The sequence below is a fragment of the Saccostrea cucullata genome, unplaced genomic scaffold (genome assembly GCF_032062105.1).
Source record: "Saccostrea cucullata isolate Sc308-1 unplaced genomic scaffold, CSIRO_AGI_Scuc_v1 ctg4419, whole genome shotgun sequence".
Classification (NCBI taxonomy): Eukaryota; Metazoa; Mollusca; class Bivalvia; order Ostreida; family Ostreidae; genus Saccostrea; species Saccostrea cuccullata.
This window is the reverse complement of record NW_026930973.1, coordinates 17,473-45,210: the sequence shown is the minus strand read 5'-3', so window position 1 is coordinate 45,210 and position 27,738 is coordinate 17,473. Positions and strand designations below refer to the sequence as shown.

Sequence of the window (27,738 nt, the reverse complement as noted above, 5' to 3'; positions counted from 1 at the left end):
AATCAAAGTTTTTGAAAAGTAGGTCAATCTACAAGGTCAAGGCCAAAGGGTCAAAGTTCTTGGTATCAAAAGAAAGGTCTTCTCACAAGCATTACATATGTGAAGTATAAAAGCCCTAGTCCTTACCGTTCTAAAGTTATGATCAAGGTTAAAGTTTTTCCACAAGTTCAAAAATCTCCAAGGTCAAGGTGAAAAGGTCAAAATAGTTGGTATCTAATGAAAGGTGTTGCCACAATTAAATACATATGTGAAAGATGAAAGTCCTAGTATCTACCGTTCGAAAGTTGTGACCAAGGTCAAAGTTTTTGAAAAGTAGGTTAAACTCCAAGATCAAGGTCAAAGGGTCAAAGTTCTTGATATCTTATTAAAGGTCTTGCCACAAAAAATACATATGTGAATGATGAAAGCCCTAGCCGTTATCGTTCAAAGGTTATTGTCAAGGTTTAATTTTTCATATAAGTAGGAAATCTCCAAGGTCAAGGTCAAAAGGTAAAAATTATTGGTATCAACTGAAATGCCTTGCAACAAAGAATACATATGAGAGATATGAAAGTCCTAGTTTCTACCATTCAAAAGATATGTCCAAAGTAAAAATTTTGAATTTTTGTGTAAAAGTGGGTCCAACTCCAAGGTCAAAAGGCTAAATTTGGTAGTACCCAAAGAAAGGTCTTGTTACAAGAAATAAATAATCATGTGAAATATGAAAGTCATAGCTTTACTAAATCAAAAGTTAAGAGCAAGGTTAAAGTTTCTGTGACGGACGGACAGCTAGACAGACTGACGGACAGACGATTGAGATTTAATATCCCCTCGCTTTCGCAAAAGCGGGGGACAATTAACCGATCCTAGATCTTAGACGGCATTTAACAATACATAATGTTGTAATATAAATTGCAATAAAGACTTCAAAACAGGTCAATATGAAGTATGAAAAACCAATGTAAAGTGGACTAACCACAGAAAAAAACCCTAACAGAAAATGAAAGTGTCTGAGTTTGTAAGTCGTTACCATTTCCTTAAACTAACGGAAATGGAGAAATGGCGAACATTTTAATTCTTCCCATAGCGACCATATTGTATTTAATATGACAGATTTCTGTTCATTGCAATATATAAGGAAAATTAGAAAATCATATCATCAATCCGGAATAATATCTGCCCCATTTAGTTGTATTATTCATTGTGTTCGGGGATCGGAAAGCACTCATTTGCTTTTAAAATGACGAAAAATTTATGGTTCCTTCTAAGTTTGAAAATCTGAAGCGAAAGTTCACAACCTTGATTTAGAAACGTTGCAAAAGAGCTGGAGACGCTTATGTCGAGTAAAATTAAAAGCTATCTGGACAAAACTATAACTAAACTTAAGGCTTCTTTTAAATATTTTGTATAAAAATGTCATGATAATTTTTTCAAGCTTTATCGATATACACAATGTAGCTGGAAAAATGTTATTTAATTTTAGCAAATTGTGACTTCCTCAACGGTACATGTGGATGGACAATTCCAGATAACAATATTTGGTATGAGCGATCCATCGGAGTCTGTGGTCTTCGTGGTAGTTTAAAAGCTTGCTTCCTCAATGTTATGTTCCAAGATGGCGATCCGTGGACTCCAAGGCGATTGCATTCGATCAAACTGAACGGTTCGTACAAGGAAGGGCAGCAGTAAAATGCAGTTACACATTTAAAAATTGTCATGTATAAACACATATTTTGCCAAAATTAAAATTTGAATGTTTAATTATTTCTAGGAATTCCAGGAAATATCAGCGAAAGGATTTATCAGCTCACAGATACGTTTGTCTTAGCGACGATACTAATATATTCTTTTCCACCTCCTGTTCAAAGATTGAGCGATATTGTAAGTGGTGAAATTTCTCTTTCAATGGAACATCGATGCCTGCAATACGACCATCTCGTTCTTGGAAATGCCGCATTAGTTGTTGCATATATAAAGGACTATTTTGAACCGTTCGAGCTCTCTAATTATTTAGGTGTCCATGGAAATTCTTCCATTATAAAGTTCAGTAGATCTTCGAACACTCTTCCCGTTGGAATCAAATTTAAGGTATTTTAACAGCAGATAACTATTTTTAAGATTATATTATTACAGTTAAGCTATATATTTAGGTAGTTTCTTTTAAACAAAATTTATATTACAGTACACGTATAAAGAATATGATTCATTTAAGTCTCTAAAGGGATAAAAATCCTCATAGCCAATATCGATTTTCATATGAGAGAGTTCTTTATAACCGTATTTTTATTATGTTTTTGTTGTTAAATAAACCAATTAAAGTAATTAAGAGCCAATACTATTTCTGCATGTTTCGAAATCATGATATCAACATTTTTTTTCAGCATTTTGTGCACATAAACTATTGCTCCAATGGTATTGAAAATAAACTGTAAGCAACATTTGACAGACTTAAGTCATGCACTAAACGAGTCATTTAGTGTTATAAAAATTGTAGATAATAACAATACTTAACAGAGCTGTATTTAAGAATTGAAATAGAAGGTAACATCTTGGGTTTCTACCCCTATTCGGAGTTTAGGAAGAATACTTGGGCGTAACATCATTATTGGAGGGGAAATCCCCCAGTCAACGGGTCTTCGGTACAATGACATATTGCTGTTTTCAGATCGTGTTTCGAGCAGTGTATGACATTTTTAATACCTATGGGCTAGTTTTTCTCCACAACATCTCGACAGTGAAAGGAGCCTGCAGTAAGTACAGATATTGTATTGATGGTCATAATAATTAAATAACTTTTATGCATTTCAATTTATAAACATTTCACATAAAATTCTTTAAAAATTCTTGTACTCAGCTATTCAAAATGTGAATAAAAAATTAAAGCCTTAGGGTGTTCTATTATCTAGGTAGTTGTCAAATCTGTTTTCATCGAATTTCGCTGCAAAATCGATATCGTGTTGAAAAATTGTACCATTTTTTAAACATTTGTGATCTTCACTTTAAAAATTATTGTACTCAGCTGTTCAAAATGTGAATAAAAAAATAAAGCCTTAGGGTGTTTATTGGATTTAGGTAGTTGTCGTTCTGACGATTTTCGCTGCAGTCGATATCGTGTTGAATGTGTACTACTTTCAAGAGTTTGTGACCTTCACCCCGACTGTTTGAACGGGGAGTCATAGTTTTGTTTAATAATTTTACCGTTTTGATTTTGCATATTTTATATACATGTGTATATGTATATTTTAATTAATCTTCAATCGTGTCCTGAATTACATGTGTAAAACCTTTAAATGAACAATTTGCAATGAGGTTACAATAAAACACAGTGACCGAAATTGTGTATGAAATAATCTTGAGAGCTTTTCTATCCTGACAAGGTGCACACGACTAGCATTACTAGTTGACAGGGAACGTTTAATCCTCCATGGCACCTGTTCCGCACCTTTGATGTTTTGTGAGGCCCTTGTTTGTTATGCTCTCAATTTTTTTTGGTTTCAATGGATTTATGACCTTGATTGTTGTTTGTTAGCTCCATATTTCATGATAAAATTTATGATGATTCCATGCATTAAATTTGCATTTCTTTTATTTATTGAATGCATAGTAGGCAAGGGTTTAAAAAAGTATAAACTTTAACTTGAGGTCTAGTGTCTTTCAAAGCGTGATTGAATATTTGAGGTACACTATTGGATATGGTTTATCAAAGCACTGAAAACCTTATTGCAATTGCCAAGGTGTTTTGAATTTAAATTTTGAAGATAAATTCATAAATTGTATTAGATTTCCTCTGACCCTAAATGTTTTTTTTTCAAACGAATAAAACTTTTGAAAAAGGATATGAACATAACGAACAGTATTCAAAATCAAAGTCAATATAACAATACAAAATAAGAGCAGAGCAAACACAGACCTCTGAAACATCAGTTGTGGGATCAGGTGCCATAGAGGAGTGAAGATCACCTGCTGACCGATCACACCCGGCGTGTGCTCATTGTCATGATCGGGAAATAACGGTAAAATCCGTCGTCAATCAATTTATAAATAATGGACTAATAATTAATATGAAAAACGTCAGTCAGCATTTGACTTAATGATAAATTTTATTTGCTGACAAGGTCATTGTATCGAATATACAGCTTAGGAAATGATGACTTTAAACGAGACTGTTGATAAAAGTCTTTTCTTTTAATCAATATTCCACGATTAATTTTATTTCAGATTTCAGCGACCTAAAATACATTTGCTCAAAAAGCTCAGGGTCGCCATACTTGAATGCGTCTTCGCTACGAGATGGAAAAGAAATGAAGAGATCAATTGAAAACTAAAAATTCCCTGTTTCGGAAACTTCTCGTCTGAATGTTTGCTATAGTGGACAGGAATGTGAATCCGACACTTCAAATATATGTTTCCTATCCTGCCCTATCAACTGTTTCTGCGCTGGTCTCTCTTTCAGTTGTTTTTCAAATAACGCGCCTGTTTACGCAACCTCTTTTTAAGTTTAATGGTCTTGTGCAGAAAATGTTGGTTTTTAACGAGAGTTATCTAAATTTAAGGGAAATAATCCTTGTTCATTGCACACTGCAATTATTATATATAAGTTCTAATGTTTGGATTGAAACATTACACGTCAGCCACAGCTCAATTGATATGGTCTATATTGAAGATGAAACCGACAATCTTCGAATTGTTAGTGTTGTAAATAGCACATTTGAAAATATAAGGCTCTCCAGAAAAACAAAACATACATTCGAGTTCCATGTTCACAAAAGTACAATGAAAAATCCAATTGATATAATGATAGCATATATGGTTGGTGTACACGTAGACCTATCGGAAAGTAGAGGATTTCCTTCTATAATTCATAGTTTTTACGACAATCCTTTAGTAAATTTCAGTTCTTGTAATTTAACTCGTCAACCCAATGCTGCCAATTCTGTCATAGAAACCGTTACACTTGATCTTAGTTATAACCTTCTCACTAAGTGGCATATGTCACCTGTTGTTCAAATATTATATCTTCAAGGAAATTTACTTGAGACAATTGATTTCAAATTGAATTTTAAGAAATCAGAAGCACGTTTACAGTACCTTGATCTGTCCGAAAACTTTATTGAGAAAATCGAAAAAGATGATTTTGTAGATTTGCCCAATATTCTATACTTAAAAATACGAAATAATCGTTTACTTGATATTCATGAAAATGCCTTTTCAGTCATTTCAAAACTCATTAACGTAGACCTGTCAAAAAATCGCCTTCGCTCATTAAAACGCAGCCATTTCATTTATCTCTCAAATTTGAAATATCTTTATTTACAAAACAACAATATCAAAGTTGTAGAAGGAATGTTTGATGGCCTTATTAATATTCAATTTCTTCAAGTAGATTCCTTCACGCTTTGCTGTGCCCAACCAAAGGCCGTGGGCAAAATACATTGTTCAGCACCAGTAAATGAGATATCATCTTGCTATAATTTGATAGACACCCCTCTTCTCAGTATCATAATTTGGTACATAGCCCTTTTCTCTGTATTTGGAAACTTATTGGGGCTGCTTTATAGACTTTTAGTACTAAGAGAAAGAAAGACAATATCGTTCTTCATTTATTCTATGAATCTTGGGATAGCAGATTTCTTTATGGGAGTGTATCTCTATATTATAGCCATAGCCAATTTAATGTTTACTGGCCGATATGGTTTTGAAGACGACTCATGGAGACAAAGTCCTTTATGCACATTTGCTGGTGTTCTGGCAACTCTTTCTAGTGAAGCATCTGCCCTGTTTGTACTTTCAATAACAATAGACCGAATTGCTATTATTCGATTTCCTTTTGGAAAATTTGAAAAAAGTCGTTTGGTTGCAAAACTGATTTCTGTTTTAGTGTGGACAATTTCTCTTTTGTTATCTCTGCTCCCTTTGTTTGGAAATCAGTATTTTGATGACTATTACTTTAGTTCCGGTATTTGTATTTCCTTACCTCTATCCGTTCTACGTAAACCTGGATGGGAATACTCTATGGTGATCTTCGTAGCAGCGAATTTCATCATTTTCATAGCCATACTACTGGGACAATTTGTTATTTTTACTGATGTTATTCGAATGGGAAAGGAAGTTAGCTCAAAACGCACATCGCAAAAGAAAAGGGAAATCAATTTGGCAAAAACTTTGATAATGGTGGCAGTGACAGATATGTTTTGTTGGATCCCAATTGGTGTCATTGGTAAGTACATTGTAATCAACAATAAAAGATACAATTCTGCAGTTCATTAAATGCGAAATGTTCATAGTTTTATACTAAGAAACATTTAACACTTAAGACCCTAATGGAGAGTAATCTTAATTGTGTCTATAATCTGCCTCTATAATTGGCATTTCTAGGTCTCCTAACTTTCTTTGGCAAGGATGTAACAGCTAAAGTATATGCCTGGGTCATTGTTGTAGTTCTCCCAATCAATTCAGCATTGAATCCAATTATCTACACATTTTCGGCAATATTGAGACGCAAAAGACAAAAGGTATGACTGACATATGTGTAATTCGTCAGTTCGGCCACAATAAATAATTCATGCTCTGTACGCTACTTTCATTGTATTTTGTCTAATATAGGACCTAAAGCAAAGAACAAGTTATTCCAAAACGAGTGAAAAGAAATCTGATGAAGCTCCCAGGTATATTCTACTGCAAACAAATGAAATAGATTGATATGAATTTTTGACAATATTTATCATGTTTATGTTTACTGATCAAATAATGTATTATTAATTCTTTTAATTTAGGAAGAACAATGTCATGACGAGATTACAAAACAGAGGTCAGAATCCCGGAGTTATAATAAGCAACGCAGTGTAACATTCATTTCTGATGGTCATATATACACATAACATGGAGGGAAATGTATAATACTTTCAATTACAAACTTGAGGACGTGGAACAAAGAGAATTCTAACAGAGATCTTGCCAAGAAAATGTTTGTAGAAAACCTTCCAAAAAGAATTTTAGAATATTTTAAATACCTAAAATGAGAAAAAAAAATGAAGATATTTTAGGAAGCTTTAAAAACTGCACACTAAACATTTCTATTTAGAGGGTAGTTTAAGGCTGTTGGAGTGATCTGCCCCAGAAGTAAGATAGAAATTTTTTTTTTTTTTTTTTATTTATTTATTTATTTTCATAACAAACGCACAAATATACAAAACCTTTCACACGTCCTTTCATACATGTTGGAAAAGAAGACACTAAGTATATTAACAATAATTAGTCAAGAACATTTTCAAAATTTGACACATTAAATAGACATTTCCAATTGAACCATCTTTTTTTATAAAAAATATTTTCAAGTGCACTTTTTAAACTCTTTTCTGATCCATCCAAAAAAAGAACTGTGTCATCTGCATATTGTAGTAGACAGACTTTTTCCTTCCCTATTTTATTGCCTTTGATATTTTTATTTTGTCGTATCATATGTCCAAATTTCTACACAAAGGTTAAATAAGTAAGGAGATATCGGTTCACCCTGACGACACCCCCTACCGATTTCAAAAAATTTAGAAAAAATGCCATTTTGAATAACACATAATTTAGCTTTATTATATAGTACTGAAACCCATTTAATAAGGTCAGGGCCAAAATTAAAAAATTGCAACGTATTGTACATAAATTTCCATGATATGGAGTCAAATGCTTTTTCAAAATCTATTAGTAATATCATACCAGGAATATGGTTTTCATATGTGGCATTAATTACATCATAGATCATTCGTGTATTTTCCCCAATAAATCTATCTCTAAGAAAGCCCTTTTGATTGTCATGAATTAAATAGTTGAGAACGTTTTTAATCCTATTTGCTATACATGATGAAGCAATTTTATATGTAGTATTAAGAAGTGATATTGGTCGCCAATTTGAAAGGAATTCTCTTGGTTTATCACCTTTCGGTAATATAGAAATAATTCCCTGTTTCTGAGTTATGGATAATTCTCCCTCATTAAATCCAAAATTTATTGATCTGATAAGAAAGCTTCCAAGATCCTTCCAAAAACATTTTAAAAATTCTACTGTAAAGCCATCACTACCTGGACTTTTATCATTATTCATTTTTTTAACGCAGATAGGGCTTCTTTATATGTTATACATCCTTCTAAATTATTGGACATGTTGTCATCCAGAACCCTGATATCATCTTTATTAATTATATGTTCTAGATTCACATCTTGTAATTTATTATCAAAGCAAGAGTATAGGTTCTTATAAAATTTCTCAATTTCTGATAAAATTTCTTCCTGTGAAGTAATAATATTACCATTGCTGTGCTTGTGAATAATCATCAAGAGTAAAATGAGTATCTTGTAATAAAGTAATTGAGAAATTTTTCTGTTTTAAATAGTTAAGCACGTCTCTCATCTTTTCTAGTCCCCCAAGCCCTCTACAATTAAATGTTAAAATATTAAAACTCATTTCACTATTCCGTAGCCACCTGTATTACACAATCTATAACTATGCTTTGACAAGTAAATGTTGTCTAAAAACAAAATTGTACGTTCAAGGCATTTTCGATCGAAATAAAATTTCTTTTCCAACAAACAAACATACATACATCTTTCACACAAAGACAAACACAGACAAACAAACAAAAATATTTGCATAATTCCTGGATGGCTCACAAGTTGACAAGTTTAGTGTTACTTATACCCTGTTTTCGTTGTCATCACAGTGACAGTCATGTCCATTTTATTTCACCGGATATACATGCGTCCTCGACTAACTAAAGAACCAAGTCCGGATCGCCTCATCTTTTCCGTATTTTCTTGTCAATATCATCGTATAAATCAAATTTGATTCTTCGTTTCCCGCATTCTCCGTAAATATGCCCATTAAAGTACCATGCCGCGGATATTCTGTGGTCCTGCAGGAGTCTTGTTATAAGGGCTGCATTCTCTTGTGTCACGTCATCCGTTACTTTGACCTTGACATCATTCTGTAACTCTAGTTCTTTAATGTCCGATCGCTTCTTCATGACCTTTACTTTGGCTTCCATGGTTTTAAGCTTTATTATAATTGGCCGGTGTTGGTCTTTCTTTCCTGGAATCCTATGGATTGCTAGGACGTCATCTTCTTTAATCTGTTCACCCACTTCCTCGAGCACTTCATTCACAACCTGTAAGGGTTCTTCCCCTTTCTTCTCTGGTAAACCATGAATTTTTAAATTATTCTTCCTCGAATGTTGTTCATTGAAATTTGCTTTTGAAATTGCTGACCTTGTCATCCATTCGTTTTCTTCCGTTCTGTTATGCAAGTCGTTTAATACTTCTTCGTGTTCCCTAATTTCTTTCTGCAAATCTTTGTTTTCTTGATGTAGTTTCTCATTCTCTTCTCTGAGTTTTACGACTTCATCGTTCAATTTCTTCTCAAACTTTTCTTGGTAACTACTAAATAATTCTTCTACAACACTTCTCACAACTGTTTGAATATCACTAACCTTTATTGTCTTTTTGAGTTCGTTGTTAATCTCGGTCAGCTGTGTTTGAATTGAATCCATTGTTATTTGCATGGAATTTTCCTGCGTACGTTTTGGAGAGGACCCAGAGGAAAGAATTCCCTTCTGGCTATCCTTTTGACTGTCTTTTGGAGATTTGCTAGTAGCTGGAGTAGAACCTTTACGAGTAGTAACACCAGTAGAAGGCATCTTAAAATATTTGTCAATAGTACTCATGTAGATCTACAGGCTATAAATAGATTTTACTCACTACACTATCGTTTCGATCTAATTCCTTAAAAATACCACTCCTAGATTTCAAATAAGGAAACCACTGCATGTATCCGCCCTGAGCAAGTCTGAATTCACAATTTGACCATGTTTCAGTCCTATAAAAGTTGTCAACTCGGCCGCTCCACGCTCCCTCACTCGGCGCGTCTTACCTCGAGCGGCGCCATTTTGGAATCCGTATATAGATAGAAAAAATGGCTATTCACAGTTCATAACACAATTTGCAATAGATTTAAATGTAAGCATTATATTAGACAAAATAAAAGTTATTCATTTTTTTTCATTAATTTTCCCTATGTAAGTAAACAACAGTGATATCTGCTCACGGAGAGTCCAATGTCTTTGCACAATTTTTCTGCGGAAATAAGGCAGGTATCTTACATTGAAAAATCACTAAATAGGTCATGTACACCTTTATGTGATATATTTTTCTTCAAGTCTAAAAAGCACTTTAATAGCTTTTAGAGCTTCCTTAATAGAGTAAAATTATGCATAAAAGGTGGGTTTCTAGTTTTAGAATCATGAATTAATTATTCTAAACTACAATTATTGTAATTATGAGTGCTACATATAAAGATGATTGTTGGAACATTTGTTTTAATGCAAGAAACATAGCGTGTATTCCTCAGCCCCAGTTTTGTGTTAAAAAGGATAGCATAGATATTTTGCAAATATATTTTTATTTTCGAAAGCTGTTTATAAAACACTGCTTTTTTTATATTTTCCCTTTCATATTAAGCCCAGCGTTTGGCAAAGTTGTCCACAGAGTTCATAATAAAAATAAATTCTATCGCCAATTGAGAGATAGGGACTCTCTGCATTTACAACCTACAGTTTGAGACTAGGAAATGCATCGCATTGCAGTCATATGATAATAAATACCTAGTTTCCTTTTCCTGTATTCCTCTCGCTGTCTACAAGACGGAGTACTCAAAGTGGTACTTAAACCGAGATGATTATAAATTCCAAAGTCTAACCCTCAGTGATATAATATAGTAGGACACCCTTTTTGAATAGTGTATCCTTTTTGAAAATACCTGTAGTAGAGATCATTCCAGGCGATAATTATCCTTTTGACTGATGAAAGTTTTGAGGTAAAGTCAAATGCACAATCTTTTTAAATAACTAAAATCTTAAGGGAAAAACTTCACACAATCTAACGTTTTCAAAGGATCATAAGGTATTTGTATAACGATTTCATGCTCTGTATTAGCTTATCCTATCTTAATGCTCTACATATTACAACTTTACTCTTTTGTCACTTAAATACCATTTCTTACATATTTATACGAGTCAAATATATTTGGCAGACTTTGATTTAAAAAAATACAGATGATTTATTGGTTGATCATCGTTGATGTTAATATTTACGACTGTTAACATCTATCTCATAGAAGACTTGAAGAGAAAAAAATATAACTGGGATCGACTTATAAAACGAAAATCCAAATTTGACTTTTGATTCAATTAGTTTAAGAAAGATCACACAAGCAAAATCATTGTTTGTTAAAACTGTACATATTTGTTAAGCTCATTTGCCACAAAATGAACATTGAACATTCTTCATCATGAAAACATCTTAATATGTCAAGTTAATTGTGTCGTAAGGTTCGTATTCTAACTCTTTCTGTTGACAATGAACGTCGATCGCTCCATTTTGGTTCTGTAGGTTCATCAATTGTTTATTCTCACGTTTAAGTTGAACAGTTGTGTTGTTCGTTCGATTGTCTGGCGGTGATATATCTAATTCCAAGAAGCAATGCATTAAATTATCTAAAGCTATTTGTAAATATGAAACTTTCAAGTACTAGTTATCTATGTCTCTTAGTTTGAATAAAAACATTGTTACCTTGCCTTTCTTTTGATCTTCTTTTCCTGTTGATAAAAGGTAAATAATGTTTGTTTTCAATTCTTTATACAGTAAAACTCGGTTATAACGAAGTCAATGGGACCTGTGAAATTGCTTCGCTATATCCGTAATTTGTTATAACCATATCAAAAAGACATGAAATTTATAAATGTGGGAATCCAAGATGACTTTGCTATATCCGTAAATTCGAAATATCCGTGTGCATACTAAACGAGTTTTTGCTGTACTTTTTATTTTTAAGACTTTTGAAAGTAATGGAAATTCACTTCTCTTCCGTATGTGCTTTGAGTGATTAACGAATTAAGTATTCAATCACAGGCATTGACATAAACAGTATCATTATCAACGAAATTTTCTGTAAAACTATGTAACGAAATGGACATAAACATTTTCCTGCTCTGTGAAAAAGATAGCAAGAAAAGCAAATGGCTAATATTAACAGGGTAACAATTCATTCAATCGCATATATACATGTATATTTGTTGTATAATGATTGTAATTAATGTAAATGAAGACTATCACATTGGGAGTCTCTGTAAAACATAACATGATAATTATTTGCGTTCACCAACTGCAAGTGGATTTGTACAAAATAAGTGAATGAATGAAAATGAGAAATGTAATACATTAAATAAATCAAATTAATTATCAAAAATGTTTTCATTTATTCTTTTATAAAATTATTATAATGTTAATTCTAAGGGGAAAACCCAGATAGTGGTTAGTATTTGTAAAATCTAATGTTGTACATGTACATTGTACAAGTACGAGGGTTCATCCAAAAGTAATGTCACAGTGTCCATATCTTTTATGATTGGCGTCATATTATCAGATATAATATACCTAAAGATGCACAAATATAACTGTAATTAAACTTGAATTTTTCATTCAGTAATGTTTAACTGAACCTATTTTATAGATGTTTAAAACATAGAACATAGGGGGTGTTGCTGCGTCGTAACCGATCGTCACAAATTAAAGTGTACATTTTTTAGAATAAAGAAAATACATTTAGATGCATCTTTTAAAAACACCTAATCACAAAATATTTTAAAAGATAAAAAATTACATCATTTTCTAGTCTTAAGAAGAAAGTTATATGAGTCATAATTGCTATTATTTGATCAAAAACATCGTGATTTTACTCGAACGTGATTTCGTTCAATGTTGAAATGAACGAAAAAGCCAAAATAAACTGTACTGCATGTTTGCATCAAAATGGAGAAATCGCCAGTAGAGACAGTTACGTTGATTCACCAGACTCACAGAGGAAAGAATGTAAATAAGACACTTGTTTAGATGATTTCAGCAATTTTGGGTGGGTGATTGGTCATTGAATGCTCAGCAGATGACAAGAAGACCGAAAGATAGGAGGACTGACGGAAATGTTCAGTGATGTGTGACGTTGTCAATAAAGACAGATGGTTAGAGCGATATGTATAATTTTAAGTTGGTCTCATACTACTGTTCAAAGAATTTTGACAGAGGAATTAATTATGGAAAGAGTAAGTGTACGATGGGTACCAAGTTTTCTTTAAGAAAGTGAAATTTGTGAACGTGTTCGTAGATCTCAAACACATTTTAGTGAAACGAAGGGAAGCGTTTAAATGTATGACGGCGCGTATCCGTCATATGACCATATGTAGGTATGTAGGTGCGGCGACTACCATAATCGCACGTTGCATATAATCCGATATTTTGAAAAGTATAAATCATGTTGAATTGAAATTTTCAGGTCTGATCTGAAATAAATGTAGCTTCTATCATTAATAATTCTGTTGTATTATGTCGACGGGTATCGATTTTATTGAAGTTGTTACATTACTTTTGGATCAACCCTGGTATCTATGAGTGGAACGACATGTAGCGAAATATTGCAGAGACATTGTTTAAACTTACCTTAGTTTACAGTAAATAAGCATGAAAACTGTAAAACCAGCTCCACAGCTAAGAGCACCGAATGCAGCTTTAATCCACCAGTCAGAGCCTCCAAAGCCAGAGGAACCTAAATAGCAGTAAAGTAAAAACTACCACTAATGATCAAATAAAGATAATTTTCTTTCCGTGTTTTATCTATTGCACAACACAATTTATAATATTGTTTATTATAACACATAAATAAATTCTATCTATCAATTAAATATACTTGACACCCTCTATTCATGTTATTTATGACTCCCCAAAAGTCCCCATAAATTCAAATTATATCAAAATTACATAAGAAAGACGTGCATCAACAAGACTTGAGATTTTTTATGAGTCCTTTGTTAACTTTTTATAGTAACTAGAAATATTAATGTTGTTCTTATTGCTAGGGCAATAACAGGTCCTTCCGTTTTTCTTGACATCATTACAAGAAACATCTTGCATGTACCATGGGGGAAACTGTTTATAATAATAAAAATCATCTCAAAACTTTCAAATAAACAAATTCATGAATCGTAATTTTCGAAGTACTTTTCTGTTTCATTATTTCATTTGCAGTCGTGCTGAGAAGAGCACCAAACGAAAAAAATACAACTTATTACTTAATCTTGGATTAAAAGCTTCATCATTGTGAAAACTTTGGTAGAACGGAAATTGTTAAAAATAGCAATGATAGCTCGAATATCTTTAGAAATTAAATCTTATCTATCAATCACATCATATAACGAAAGGATGTGACAGCTTCTATTAGTTTTATATGCAGACTTATTGTTCAAACATTTTTAGGTTTGAATGTTGCCGACTTCATTCGTTTACTGTTCTCAAGCACTTCTGAGAACGAAACTCACTCTGAAAATAGGAAAATGAATCCCTCATTTTGATTTTAATTTACCACGAAGGGTAATGTTTGAACATAATTGATTCACATTTTTTGGATGATTCCACATCATTATCATGCCCTTCCTGTTCTTTATTGTTTTTCAATTCGTACATGTATAATAACTTTACTTTAACCTTTTCAATTGATATTTGAATTTCTGTCATCTAAAAATAAAGGCTTTCTATGGTTGAAATAAAGAAAGCATGCTTACTTTTAGGTGAAGCACACCCTGTAACTGGGTCACATGGCGTACACTGATTACACGATCCTAAACAGAGACGTCCATAAAAGCCCGCAGGACATGGTGTACAGTTCCAACTATATGTTCCTGGCCAACATTCTGAAAAAGAACATTGTCAAAAAAAAAAAAAACAAACAAACAAACAAAACAAAAACAAAAACAAAAACAAAAACAAAAAAAAAAACAACAACAACAAAAAAAAAAAAAAAAAAAAACAATACTTAATGTATACTACGCTTAAATTTTCAAGAATACATGTACATAAATATTCATGACTGAGAATAAAAAATACATTGAAAATATTTCTTTAAGATATACGATGAGGCCTATCATTTGGTAAAATATATAACTCGGGTATTGTCTGTTTGCCGATTTAGACGTGTAGCCGATACGAAGGGCCTTTGAAGAAAACGTATCTTTTTTATACCGTGACCTGTTACTGTATAGGAAGTCAGTTTATACATGTACGATCTCATTCAAAGTTAAAATCGAAACCACAGCTTATGGATTATTTCCTTGCTGTAGAGCAAGGGCTGCTCTGAGTATGAGTAAAAATTCTCAAGATGTTCCTTACATCAATGATTCAATCTCACTGAGGGACGTGTTTGAGACATTTTATATAAGATAAGATCGTATAAAATCTGAATTCCTGTGTTGCAATAGATGCTTGCAAGTTGAAGATCCCTCACAGCTCAATGGCCCTAAGTATCGAATAGGACAAAATTTGTAGTCTTTCACTGGCAAGTAGTGGCGTCTTTAAGTATTGGTGAAAAATTCTCCAGAGGGATGTTAAATAACAATCAATCTAGCCAATGTTTCAATATATTTTATCAAGACACTAATGATATATATGGATATAAAGAACTGTAGGCAAAACCCAAGAGTCAAAGTCAAATCAATTATTTTCTAAGTCATCATTTAAATAGCTCGTCTTCGACATTATACTGGCTAAAACTTGACTAATTTTAAAAATCTTTTTGTAACAAATAAATATTCCTCGTACACAATAGAATTAAAAAAATGATTACAAATTAAACATTTTAAAATACAATTTACAGATTAAAAAATGAAATATATAGAGATAACGAAAGATTTTCAAGCTCAAAACTCCATAGAACAATGCAAAATAGGAGCAGAGCAAGCACGGACCTCTAAAACATCAAAGGTGGGATCAGGTGCCTGGAGGAGCGAGCGTCCTCTGCCAACCGATCACAGCGGGCGTGTGTTCCTTGTCATAATCATGATCGGGGAATAACGGAGATATCCGCCATGAAGTCGTAAATAATGAATTAACAATTGGTATGAAAAACGTCAGTCAGCATTTGACTCAGTGATAAACTGTATTTGATGACAAGGTTATTGTATTGATCATAGAGATTACGACATGGTGAGTTTAAACGAGACTGGTGATGAACAAGAAAGATGTCATACCTTCACAAGTCTCACCTACTCGGCGATAATTTTCACAGCATTGCAGTTTTCTACAGATAAAATATAAACATTCATATCGTAAAACTATGCTAGAACAGTAACTTCAAGTCAATCTGGTCTTAACCTTACTCATACCTAAATTCTTAAAATTCAAAGCTTACCCAGTGGATGTACTTGGACAAAATCCAGGTTTATTCCCCATGACTGAATTTACTGCATGAAACAGCATGATCAGGATAAAATAAAATTCCATGAGCAACAGGAATTATAGAGTTACACAGTACATGATAATTAAACATGTAAAAAGTCGTTATAAATTTTGAAGTTAAGGTAAAAGATGTGAATGTAACGTAGATATACAGGAAAATAAATAGTTATATTTACCAGCACTACAAAAACAATTAGGTATTCATGTATGTGGACTATGAAATATATTCAAATCAATAACAATTGGCGAATAACAGCGGTTTTCAGACAATTGGAAACACTTTCCCATATTTCCCTTTCGAATATCGAGGACAAGTATTCACTTGATGTTATCTATCCAAATATGAAAACAGGGAAATAACTTATTTCAGGAAAATGTAAAAAGTATTATATTCTGCCCTTTATACCTTTTGTGCCCCCCCCCCCCCCGAAAAAAATCGTGAAAGGTTTATATATAGTATATGAAATACATGGAGATAACAAACAGTATTCAAGTTTATAAGTCCATCAGACAATACAAAACTGGAGCAGCGCAAACATGGACCAGAAAAAATCAGGTTTGATCCGCTGCCATGGAGGAGTGAGCGTCTCCACACGACCGGTCACTCCCGCTCCTTGTTATGATCGGAAAATAACGGAAAAATCCGACAACAAATCAGTGTGCATTTGAAGGTGAAAGTTTGGGATACGACGTTAAATTCACATCCGCACCATGAATACACGGTGAAGATATCGGTGGCTTACATGGTAGAAAAAATAAACATTTTATGAAACTTAAATTTACGGCATTTTTTTCTGGCCAGTTAAGTCCACCCATTCTTTAACTATAATTTTACTATTTCATGATGTTTCGAGAACCAGCTGACAGATAATTATGTCATAGACTTCATACAAGTAATACCATAAGGAGATACAGTAAAAAGTTCAAATAGCAATATCTTGTTATCATTGTTACTTTTTCATTCAAAATGAGAGTTTCCATAAAAAGGCTACATTGAACGCATGTACAACGCAAACACAATGATGAATTGACTTTAAAAGCTGTTTGGCAAATGTTGTACACGAAGGAAACGTTTACATTAAAAAGGCTTCGCTGTTTTTCAAAATTAAAGTATCATAAGGTCCATCTTCCACATGACCACAGAATTTGTTACTTGAGTCAATTTCATTAGGAAGGGTTATCACTAGATCATTTTCTCGTGTAAGTCCATAAGCCATGTTCATTGTCTGCATTCCTGTAGCTGGTTTTGCTAAAATTAAAACACAAAACATAAATGCTCGTGCAAATGTGAATGCAAGATTAACTTGAAATAAAAAACACATAATGAAACGGCTTTTAATGTAAATTAAATTCTTGTTACCTTGATTTTCATGGCATCGTTGTGATGTAGTTTTCCTGTTTAAAAAGCCTTTCTAAGTAATGGTGCGTATCCATAATTACATGAAACAAATGTTTTCCTTAAACTTAGAATTAACTTACAAAATTTGAGCATTTGTTCCTAAAAAAATCAATTATATAATAAAAATTAGTTTTATTAGTAAAAAAAAAATATCCTTTAATAAGCTACCTAATATGTATGCAATAAATGCACATTAAAGCTGCAAACACAACGCCAAAGCAACCCGTCACAGATATGGCTATAGCTATCCATCGAGTCCCCTGATTCGTGTTGTTATTTGTAATTCTAGCGGTAGAATCTAAAAAAGAAATTCCGAAAACTTTGATATCTTTCAACTAATTCAAATCAGTACTGAATTGCAGAGAGATATTCGAAGTGCAATTAATTAGCAAACAGAGATAGATTACTTACAAATGAGTGATTACATAGATTGTTTTAAGAAACTGTTTAAATTTCAGTAACTTCAGACTTCTGTTGTTTTATGTTCACTGTTTGTCCAAATATGACATCATTTAGTCGTACGTGTTATGTGAAAAAACACAGTACATGTGTATATCAATATATCATACACGATTTGTTTAGTCAATGTTCTTCACTTACAATACCGACCAGACCAAACCTGATTTTTGGAAGATCTGGATAGTAGTTTAGACTGCTTTGTTCACTAATGCGTGAAGAAGTTTCTGAGTGACATAATAGCTCCACCCCCTTATGTATTCTGAATTTGCAGGCTCCCTGTTCTAGTTTCTTTACTTTCAGCAGAGAGATGTTGAAAATATAAAACACAAGGATTTCTTACAAAATTCTTACAGATTTATATCTTTATATTTAATGTCTTCAGGGACTGTAAATTGACAAAAATGTATTCTAGAATTAATTTCTAGAATGAATTTTTTAAAGTAGTTAAAAAAGAAGTCAAGAGATGATATTTATCCAATTTAAACTAAAACTTAACAAAAGAACCATCTGAGCTTTTTTGATTAAACAACATGGTAAAATTATTTTTTCAAAGTTTGCATTAGCATTATTTAAAAAAAATCATTACAGTTACATGTAGATTAAAGATGTGTTTTAATTGAATATTCTACATTTAGGACAAATACCATCATGTTAAAAAGTCAGAGTATTCCATGCAACCCCTTAAATAAAAAATCGCGAATAATGACATTTCATTTTTGATTTGCTTGTGTTTACCTGGACAGTTAATGTGTATAAAATGATGTCTACACCTGCGGTGCATGCTGTTACACATCGTTGAACATGCTTGTCAACAATGACTCTTATTTCAATCTATGTGAATGCAAGATAAAACTATAAGTCATTAAATGTTTACACATGTTTTTCGAGATTAATTATTTCTTAACATAATCTGAAGGTTCCATTATCGTGATTAACACTCGAAAGTTTATATAATAAAACACTTAAAACTGAGTGTTATCGATTTTTTTAAGTACATGGAGAAACTATCGGTAGAGAACTATCAAAATTTTTGGAACTTGTGTCCAATCCCTTTGACATATTGTCAATAAAATATGTTCAAAACAACAACAATTAAATTGACATTCAGTGAAAATAAAAAAAATAATACTCGACAAAATTAACAAAGATTTAAAAAAAGAACATGAAATAAAAAAAAATGCCCCAGAGTATAGTATGAGAATTGGCCTTGCTCTAGATCTATAATCATAAGATCTAAAAATAAAATTATTCTGGTAGAAAAAAAGCAATTCAAGTTTAATATTTTATATATTAAGAAATGAATATGGTAAACAATACCAAGCATATACAATAAAGAAATATAGTTATTTGGTGAAAGATTAATAAACCACATAAGTGTGACTAAATATTCATGTTATTATTATGTGTGAAAGTCTTCTTCCTTCAATTAATATAATTTCAAATTGTTTCTATGCGTGTCCTGTTCAGAAACAACTGTCTCATACATGTAAGAACTGTAGATATTTGTTGATACGTGTACTACTCAGAATCAATTTCAACTGCCTTTTACAGTTCCATTGTTTATTTGCAATCTCATTTCTTACTATGTTCCGTCCGTTAAATTAATAAACATCGCCCACTGGGACCTCTGAGACTGCTCTCTGGGACCACTGGGACTGCTGAGACCACTGTGGGGCTGCTGTGGGACTGCTGTGGGATTGATTTGTGTCAGGTTGGGGCTGGTTGGTACTGTATTTTTATCACCGATTACTACAGTCCTCTAGCCAATTGACATGAAATAGTAACTACTCCTTGTCATCTGACTTCACCAATATAGGACCTAAGTTTTGCCCTGCTCATGATTCATGTTGTTTATAGGATCTATCAACTGTCACTTATCTTCACATTTTTCATTAATGAATGAAATGTCATTCAATAATGTGCTAACTAATCTACTTACACCTGTATTTAAAGAAATAAATTCAGTAAAAGAAGTCATCACTTATTCTGCATTTTGTGAGAGTATCTATAACGTACACCCTCCTTCTGCTTTTCACTGAATCGTCTTTCTGTGTTATCTTAATCATAAGTAGTTGCTAGTAATTCTAAAGGGAGGAAAGAAATACTATGCACTGGACTGTAAAAATGAAGTTCTTACTGTTACTTGTTGCACATCCTTTAACTGGGTCACATGACGCACACTGATTACACGACTCTCGACAAAACTTTCCATAAAAACCGGAAGGACATGGGTGACAGTTCCAACCGTATGTCCCCGGCCAGCATTCTTTGAAAGTAAAGGTAAAACATTTATGTTTGTGAATATATATTTAGTATATATATTTAGTAGCTAAGATCATTGTAAGAAATACATGTACATGTATGAATGAGCAAATATGAAGAGAACTTTTGACTAATTTTTAAACGGGAGAGGGGGATTGCAAATATTTATTCTGAAAGCAGCTGTCTATTTTTGTGTGGATAATATCAGCTACTGATAGTAAAAACCGTTGTGATAAACAGGCAATCATTATTTACAGTTGCGTTATTTGATGTATCATGCGTGTAGAAATACAGTTACTTAAGAACAATGATTTACATTTTGTGATTTTTTTTACCATCTCATGGTATTCATGCCATACCTTCACAAACATCTCCTACTTGGCGATAGTTTTGACAGCATTGTAAAGGTTCCCTATGGCATATAAAGCATCGGATTAATGTTAATATAATACAATGTACACTGTATACCGAGAATAGCAGAATCAGTAGCAAAATGTAGAATACAAATGTTTAATCTTCTTTCTATTTCAATAAAGTAAAGTGATAATGTTGAAATTGGAGGTAAATTCTCAAAATGTATTATTATCAAATTGATGATGTAATTGCTATGTTTTTAAAAATTTATTTTTAAATTAAATATACTTCATATTTTAAGGTTATTAATTTGATATCAGGTATTAATTTAATTTTTAATCAGAATGTTCAGCAGTTAAAACACATTAAAATGTTCGATTTTTCTTCGAATATATTCAAACAGCAACAAAAACATAGAAAAACAATTAAAACGAAAAAAACCTGCATCTAAAACAAATCTGTTTTTAAACTTTACAAATAATACTTTAGTTAACTATAATTAACTTTAGTGATAACCATGACACTATGAAAACTATAGTTTACAATTGTGATAACATTGATTTGTTGTAGTGATAACTATCATAACTTTGATTTTCTAAAGTGATGACTTTGACACCATGGACACTTTGATTACTTGAACGAAAAGAATAAAAAATTTCATTACGTATAGTGATAACTTTGAAACTATATAAACTTTGGAAAACCATAGTGTACACGATGAAAATTTATATACTTTATATCATTGTTTATAAGATAAAACTTGTACCCCTTAAAAACATGATGTTATTAACCTATAAAGAATGCTCTCTATTGAAATAGAAGTCAATACATATTTAAAATGTCATCCAGTGTAAGTCTTTCAAAATCATATTTTTCAAAAGGTATGAAGTTAAAAATTTAAAAAAATTGCAAATTGAATGCGAAATATGAATTATATACAAAGTGCTTGGAATTATTGTAAATAGAGGACATCAACAGATATCATTCGTTGAGAAAATATTGCAAATTCTATTAAAGTTCAAGGGATTTGCAAAATTGACTATATCAATTATGAGGCCAATAGTTTTTGCGACCGACAAAATATTCTTCCATGGTAGTTGGTTTCATTTTTAATGTTTCTACTGTCGGTATTTGCTCTGAGCTAAAATTTTTTTTTCTTGATGCCTGTTTGCTCTACCCCATGACTTATCATAGATTCTTAACCTGCGTGGCATATTGGTCAGAGCGTTTGTTGAAAAGTGCATATTAAGTGGGAGGGTATATAGTGACAAAGATGTCCGTCAGTCTGTATGTCCCTCAGGCCGTCTGTTATGTATGTTTTGGGGTTCCATCTCTTATCCACAAGTCCTCTAATACCACTTCATGAAATTTATCGAGACTTTGACAGAATCTTTGTTTTATAGTGCAATTGTGACCTCCTATTTTACCTTTTGATCGGACAGGTTTTTTGGGTTTCTGAAAGCAAAACATGGATAATGCCATTCTTTCTATAGTATTAAAGAGTACCTAGCCTAAAAGAAATACTATAGTAAACTATAGTTAACTATAGTTTACTATAGCTAACTATAGTACCAAAGTTAAATTTTTGGAACTTTGATTTACTACGGTGAAAACTTTGGAACTTTGATTTACTTTAGTGAAAACTTTGGAACTTTAATTTACTGTAGTAAAAACTTTAGAACTTTGATTTACTATGGTGGAAACTTTGGAACTTTGATTTACTATGGTGGAAACTTTGGAATTTTGATATACTATAGTAAACACTTTGGAACTTTGATATACTATAGTAAACACTTTGGAACTTTGATTCAGTACTATAAAACCCATGGTATTATGTTTTTGCTTCATATTGTATACATTTTATTAAATTGCAAGAATAAGATTTATTAAAGCTTTAGAGAACGTTTTAAATACCCGATCCATCCCCTAAAAAAACAAAGTACAAGAAATGAATTTTGATGTAAGAATAGTCTCGCGCACCAATAAATAATCAATATTTATTTTTATTCATAGAATGAAAATTACTATAAGATAAAAATTCCTTTATTTAGAATCAAAATATTTGCTTCATTAACCTCAGTCAACATGTTTTTTTCTACTGTTAAATGTTAATATTGCATTGAAATTGATGACTTTGCATATTAAAATTATGATGTATAACAAAAACCAGTCAAAACAAACTAATATCATCCCACTTAAAACAGATTAATAATTAAAAAAACTTAATAAAACAACATACAAAAAAATTGATACTTTGATTAACGATAGCAAATACTTTGGAACTTTGATTTACTAAAGTAAAAACTATGGAACTTTGCATAACTATGGTATAAACTTTGGAACTTTGATTTACTACAGTAAAAACTTTGGAACTTTGATTTACTATGTTGAAAAATTTGGAACTTTGATTTACTATGGTGAAAACTTTGGAACTTTGATTTACTATAGTAAAAACTTTGGAGCTTTTATTTACTATGTTGAAAAATTTGGAACTTTGATTTACTACGGCGAAAACTTTGGAACTTTGATTTACTATGGTAAAAACTTTTGAACTTTGATTTACTATAGTAAACTATAGTAAACTATAGTTAACTATAGTTAACTATAGTTTACTATATAATAGTATTTTTTTGTTAGGGTTTCTCTGATCTTTAACGCCTCCTATTTCACTGGATAAATTTTAACAATACCTACAAAGATTCTTTCATACATAATAGGATTGTGCAACTCTTGTTTTTTTTTAATCTGAAATCTATTTAGGGTCTCTTAGAGCAAACCATGGACATTGCCGGTCATTATAACTAGTAAACAAAACGTAGGCGGGAGGTCCCATTTAGTGAGCTCAGTGTTCACAGTACCTGTAGATTTTATCAATATATAGAAAATGTTAACAGTCAAGTAACTGAAGATTTAGAATTTGAAACTGGCTTCGATAATAGATATTGATTGGTACTTGATGTAACTTAACAAAACCCCAAAGATATGAAAGAGCTATACAGCTGTATAAACGGATACTCATCACTTGAAATTATGTTTTGAATTATAAAGACAAAACTTGGTCTAGAAAATTAGAATCTTGCCAATATTTAAAGTTGGCAACAGAATTCATACACAATTCATATTAAGCATGTTAAGAGATATCTTTTTTTACTTTGGTTTTCAGTAAATGTAAAATAATATAAAACTAAAACTCAAAATCTTTTTGTATTTTAATTTTTGAAGCTCTAATTAAGCAGACCACAACATCATATTAACACGTGAGATGGTTTGCTTACCCGATGGAATCATTCGAACAAATTCCTGCTGCATTTGCTGAAACAACATCCCTTGTACATGATAGGAAAATAAATATGGAACTAAATTTCATGTTAATCAGCGATAAAGAAGTAATATAAAGCTGTATAAATTATGTATATAGAAAGTCAAACAAATAAAAAAAAGGAAATGCAACGTAACCGAATTTTTGGTATTTGTTCCTTAAACTCCTTAAAAACGGTCACACTTGTACTGTAAAACTCATTAAAAACAATGCAGCATGTGATATATCTGCTGTTTAATGCAATTTGCAACAATGATACTTAAATTATAGGTTATTGATGCTTAAAATAGTATGTAACAGGAAAAAATATTTTCTGCGCTGTATATTATGCAGATATTTAATAATTACGACATGGTCTGTTTCCTTGAACGTTTGGAATGGTTTACATATTGTAAATTTTGTAGAAATTTTAACAGTTTCCGCTATCATCGGGAAATAATACCAGAAAGAGATAAGACAGAAGGAAACAGAGATAGACATTAAAATACAACAAAGGGCAAACGGATGACAATCAGAGGGATGGCCGTGCTAGCGGTCAGAAAAATGATGTGTGGTTTAACAAGCATGCACTAACTCACGTTCCGTATGCGCGTAAGTTGTCTCTGATACACAAAAAATGGGAACAACAATTAATTCTGTTCTACAAAAATAACACAATACATTCATTTACCAGAGTCAACTTTGGCTAGAAGACTGCCACTACAGGTCAGTCAGGGTGAGCTTTATACACGTGAGCGTATAAAAAAATTCCAAGTCAAAGCTCAAGAGGAAAAAAAAACTAAAACAACTTCTTTTACATACATTTTTGGCAAAATTCACTATTAGAAACTTGATTTTTGATATCGAATTTCTCTATTTATTAAAGAGTTCACATGACTAGGTTATTATTATCGGCCGCATCAGCGGCCGATCTATTTGTGGTTGTGTTAGAGAGTGCACATGGGGAATGAGACCTTATTTTTTATTAGTTAAATAAGTTAATTCTTAAATGATTACAAGTGAAAATCATGAGTAAAATGTTTTAAAAACTTGCGTTACATTTAGTATTAATTGTTGTTTTATATTTCAATTTCGTTTCACATCAGATAATTGATAATTTCTGGTTATATAAAAGGAGTTTACAATCGATACTCCCCAGCCTTGGAGTGTGTAAGATATGAAAGGAAATCGCCATGATTTTCCGGATAATAATAACTTGGTTAAAGTGCATTATAAAAAAATAAATAAAATTTATTGAAAGATTTTTCAGCTAGTAAAAAATGTTTTGAACATATGCTCTACAGCTGCAAATGAAACTAGGATATTTCTCCTATATTTCGCACCGCGGCTTGCAGCGTAGCATATTCTGCAGAAACTATTGGCATTATCACGTGACCAATATCCAGGTATCAGCACGTGGTTCATCTTTAGAAGCCAACATCTTCATTTTGAAGACAATAAATTCTTATCATTCATCAATGATCATTGATTTTTTTTTTTACATCGATGAATCTATTATTGTGAGAATTCGTAAGCTAAAAATTTTATTGGGAAACATCGTTATTTTTCAAAGCATTATGCTATACTGACTCATGAAAATACCCTGCCTAAATTCCAATGTTAATGTAGTTTTGTTACTAGCATATTATTTGAGGACCACGTTGGAAATCAGTCTTTTTTTTATTTTATTATTATTTTTTTTATTTTTTTAAGGCTTTTATGGGCTATCCTTAGGAACTGCTGTAAGTTGTTTTAATTACACGGTGTAAAAAATTCACGATTTCTAGAAAAGTATTCATCCCGATGGTTTTAATTTCGCGCTCCTGGAAATTTATTTTAATTACGTATACGCATTTAAACGTTTATAGAAACCAATGATAGCATTCACGATGGGTTTAATTTCGCGGAAAAATTACGAATCGCGAACATAGTGAAATTACAACCATCGTGATTATTTGCCAATCTACAGTATCTATCATCTATATGTCGTGCAACTTATTTAATAATACTGAATTACATGTATACATGTGTGTTCAATTAGATCTTCATTGCATACCATATTGCTGAGATGTGTTTTTTTTCTATCAGTAGGCTAATCTGTAACGTTTGTGTGTGAATCATGACATTCTGTGATATTTTTACCTGAATAAAATGAACTGAAATTAATCGGCAAATGTGGTAAAATTTTTATTCAAATTCTTTACAGAAATAGAAATGATTCAATTTCACCTTTAAAGATCTTGACGTGCTTTCCTTGCAAGAACGCTTTTAAAATCATAAAAAAGTTTTTTTAAATGATAAATTTTGTTTGCGGCCGAATTGCGGGTTTGCATCATTTTAACTTTTTATTTCTGCTTTTAAGAAGTGTAAAATTAATGCACTGCAGAAATGTGTCAAAAAATATCAGATTGACTTTCATGGTGACCTTTAATGATGTATAGATATTGAATAAAGAAACAAAATGCAACCTACTAATCATTTTCTAAAAAATGAAGTGAACTGAGAAAAGAAGTTAAGTTGAGCTTTTTTTTTTTTTTGATGAAGCAGATGGAGATAACAAACATTATTGAAGTTCAAAAGTCCATAAAACAATACAAAATAGGATCAGAGCAAACACGGACCTCCAAAGCATCGGAGGTAGGATCAGGTGCCATGGAGGAGTGAGCATATCCTACCGACCGGTTACACCCACCGTGCGCTCCTTTTCACGATCGGGAAATAACGGAAAATCCGTCGTCAATTCAGTGTTTAAATAATGGACTCACAATAAGTAAGAAAAACTCAAAAAAAAAAAAAAAAAGATAAATTGTTTTTGCTTACAAGGACATCGTATCGGCCATAGAACTTACGAAATGATGACTTTAAACGAGATTGCTGATATTCTTGTTTCATCAACTTGTTTGTCAATTATTTACCTCGTTTTAGAATTGTTTATATCTAGAGCATGTTTTTGCGTATCGAATCAACTGAGATAAATAAACTCCGTATGAAGTTGATGAAGGTATATTGCTGCATAAATAGGGGAATTTGACGTTAAAGAAGATAAAGTCATCTCGTGTGTCATAGAGCTTGGTTGTTAGATTACCATTAACGACTTTTTCAAGTATAATAACCAAATATGAAACAGGTGTGTCAGACTCTGAGGTATCTTTTATGTGTTTTTTCGATACCTTATTCTTAATCGCAAAGATTCTGTAACAGAAATTTAAATTTCAATTCCTTCCGCATGTGCATTTTGATTTGAAATTAGAAATATTTACATAACTCTCATTAATCTCGCCTTAATATCCAACGGAATACCACAGGATGAGTGTAGAGAAAGACATGGACCACTGAATCAAAACAACTGAAGCAGAATAAGATGAAACGAATAGAAATCGGGGTAAGAATTATAAAATGGAGAAGTTCATTTGAATAATACGAATTAAGAACATGCAGTGCAAATACGGACCTCAAGCTCAAAGGTGGGATCAAATTCTATGGAGGAGTAAGAATCCAACCCTAACCAGGTATGCCTACCGTGCCTTGTTCATGATGATACAAAATGAGAAATTCGTAGACAATTCAATGAGAAAGGAATACCATTTGATTAAAGAAAAAATTGCATTTGCAGACAAAATCATTGTATTGACTATATTTAGATAGGCTGATAGATTTCCAGTCACATATA

General features: G+C 32.0%; 3 protein-coding genes across 3 annotated transcripts; 1 reads left to right on the top strand and 2 right to left on the bottom strand.

Moving 5' to 3' along the window:
• The first annotated feature begins 4,193 nt into the window (after positions 1-4,193).
• Positions 4,194-6,517, top strand: LOC134230799 (G-protein coupled receptor GRL101-like). Its single transcript, XM_062712649.1, has 2 exons — positions 4,194-6,196; positions 6,355-6,517. Exons 1-2 carry the CDS (start codon positions 4,336-4,338, stop codon positions 6,495-6,497), a joined length of 2,004 nt encoding a protein of 667 aa, XP_062568633.1. The 5' UTR covers positions 4,194-4,335; the 3' UTR covers positions 6,498-6,517.
• Positions 6,518-11,258: 4,741 nt separating this feature from the next.
• Positions 11,259-16,648, bottom strand: LOC134230797 (uncharacterized). The gene is made up of 6 exons (XM_062712648.1): positions 16,250-16,648; positions 16,089-16,138; positions 14,628-14,756; positions 13,510-13,615; positions 11,590-11,615; positions 11,259-11,483 (listed from the first exon to the last, which is right to left on the bottom strand). Exons 1-6 carry the CDS (start codon positions 16,339-16,341, stop codon positions 11,320-11,322), a joined length of 567 nt encoding a protein of 188 aa, XP_062568632.1. The 5' UTR covers positions 16,342-16,648; the 3' UTR covers positions 11,259-11,319.
• A 721-nt stretch (positions 16,649-17,369) lies between these two features.
• On the bottom strand, positions 17,370-24,185 carry LOC134230800 (uncharacterized). The gene is made up of 6 exons (XM_062712650.1): positions 24,046-24,185; positions 20,776-20,828; positions 20,292-20,420; positions 17,864-17,993; positions 17,657-17,691; positions 17,370-17,545 (listed from the first exon to the last, which is right to left on the bottom strand). Exons 1-6 carry the CDS (start codon positions 24,135-24,137, stop codon positions 17,370-17,372), a joined length of 615 nt encoding a protein of 204 aa, XP_062568634.1. The 5' UTR covers positions 24,138-24,185.
• Between the last annotated feature and the right edge of the window lie 3,553 nt (positions 24,186-27,738).

Coding starts and splice junctions, on each gene's coding strand:
- LOC134230799 (XM_062712649.1), top strand. CDS start 4,336: ATGTTTGCTATAGTGGACAGGAATGTGAATCCGACACTTCAAATATAT. Junction 6,197..6,354: donor GATCCCAATTGGTGTCATTG/GTAAGTACATTG, acceptor TGGCATTTCTAG/GTCTCCTAACTTTCTTTGGC.
- LOC134230797 (XM_062712648.1), bottom strand. CDS start 16,341: ATGGAATTTTATTTTATCCTGATCATGCTGTTTCATGCAGTAAATTCA. Junction 14,757..16,088: donor AGTAGGTGAGACTTGTGAAG/GTATGACATCTT, acceptor GTTCTTTTTCAG/AATGTTGGCCAGGAACATAT. Junction 13,616..14,627: donor AGGGTGTGCTTCACCTAAAA/GTAAGCATGCTT, acceptor ACTGCTATTTAG/GTTCCTCTGGCTTTGGAGGC.
- LOC134230800 (XM_062712650.1), bottom strand. CDS start 24,137: ATGAAATTTAGTTCCATATTTATTTTCCTATCATGTACAAGGGATGTT. Junction 17,994..20,291: donor AGGATGTGCAACAAGTAACA/GTAAGAACTTCA, acceptor TTTCTTTTTTAG/ATTCTACCGCTAGAATTACA. Junction 17,692..17,863: donor ATTTATTGCATACATATTAG/GTAGCTTATTAA, acceptor CTTTTTAAACAG/GAAAACTACATCACAACGAT.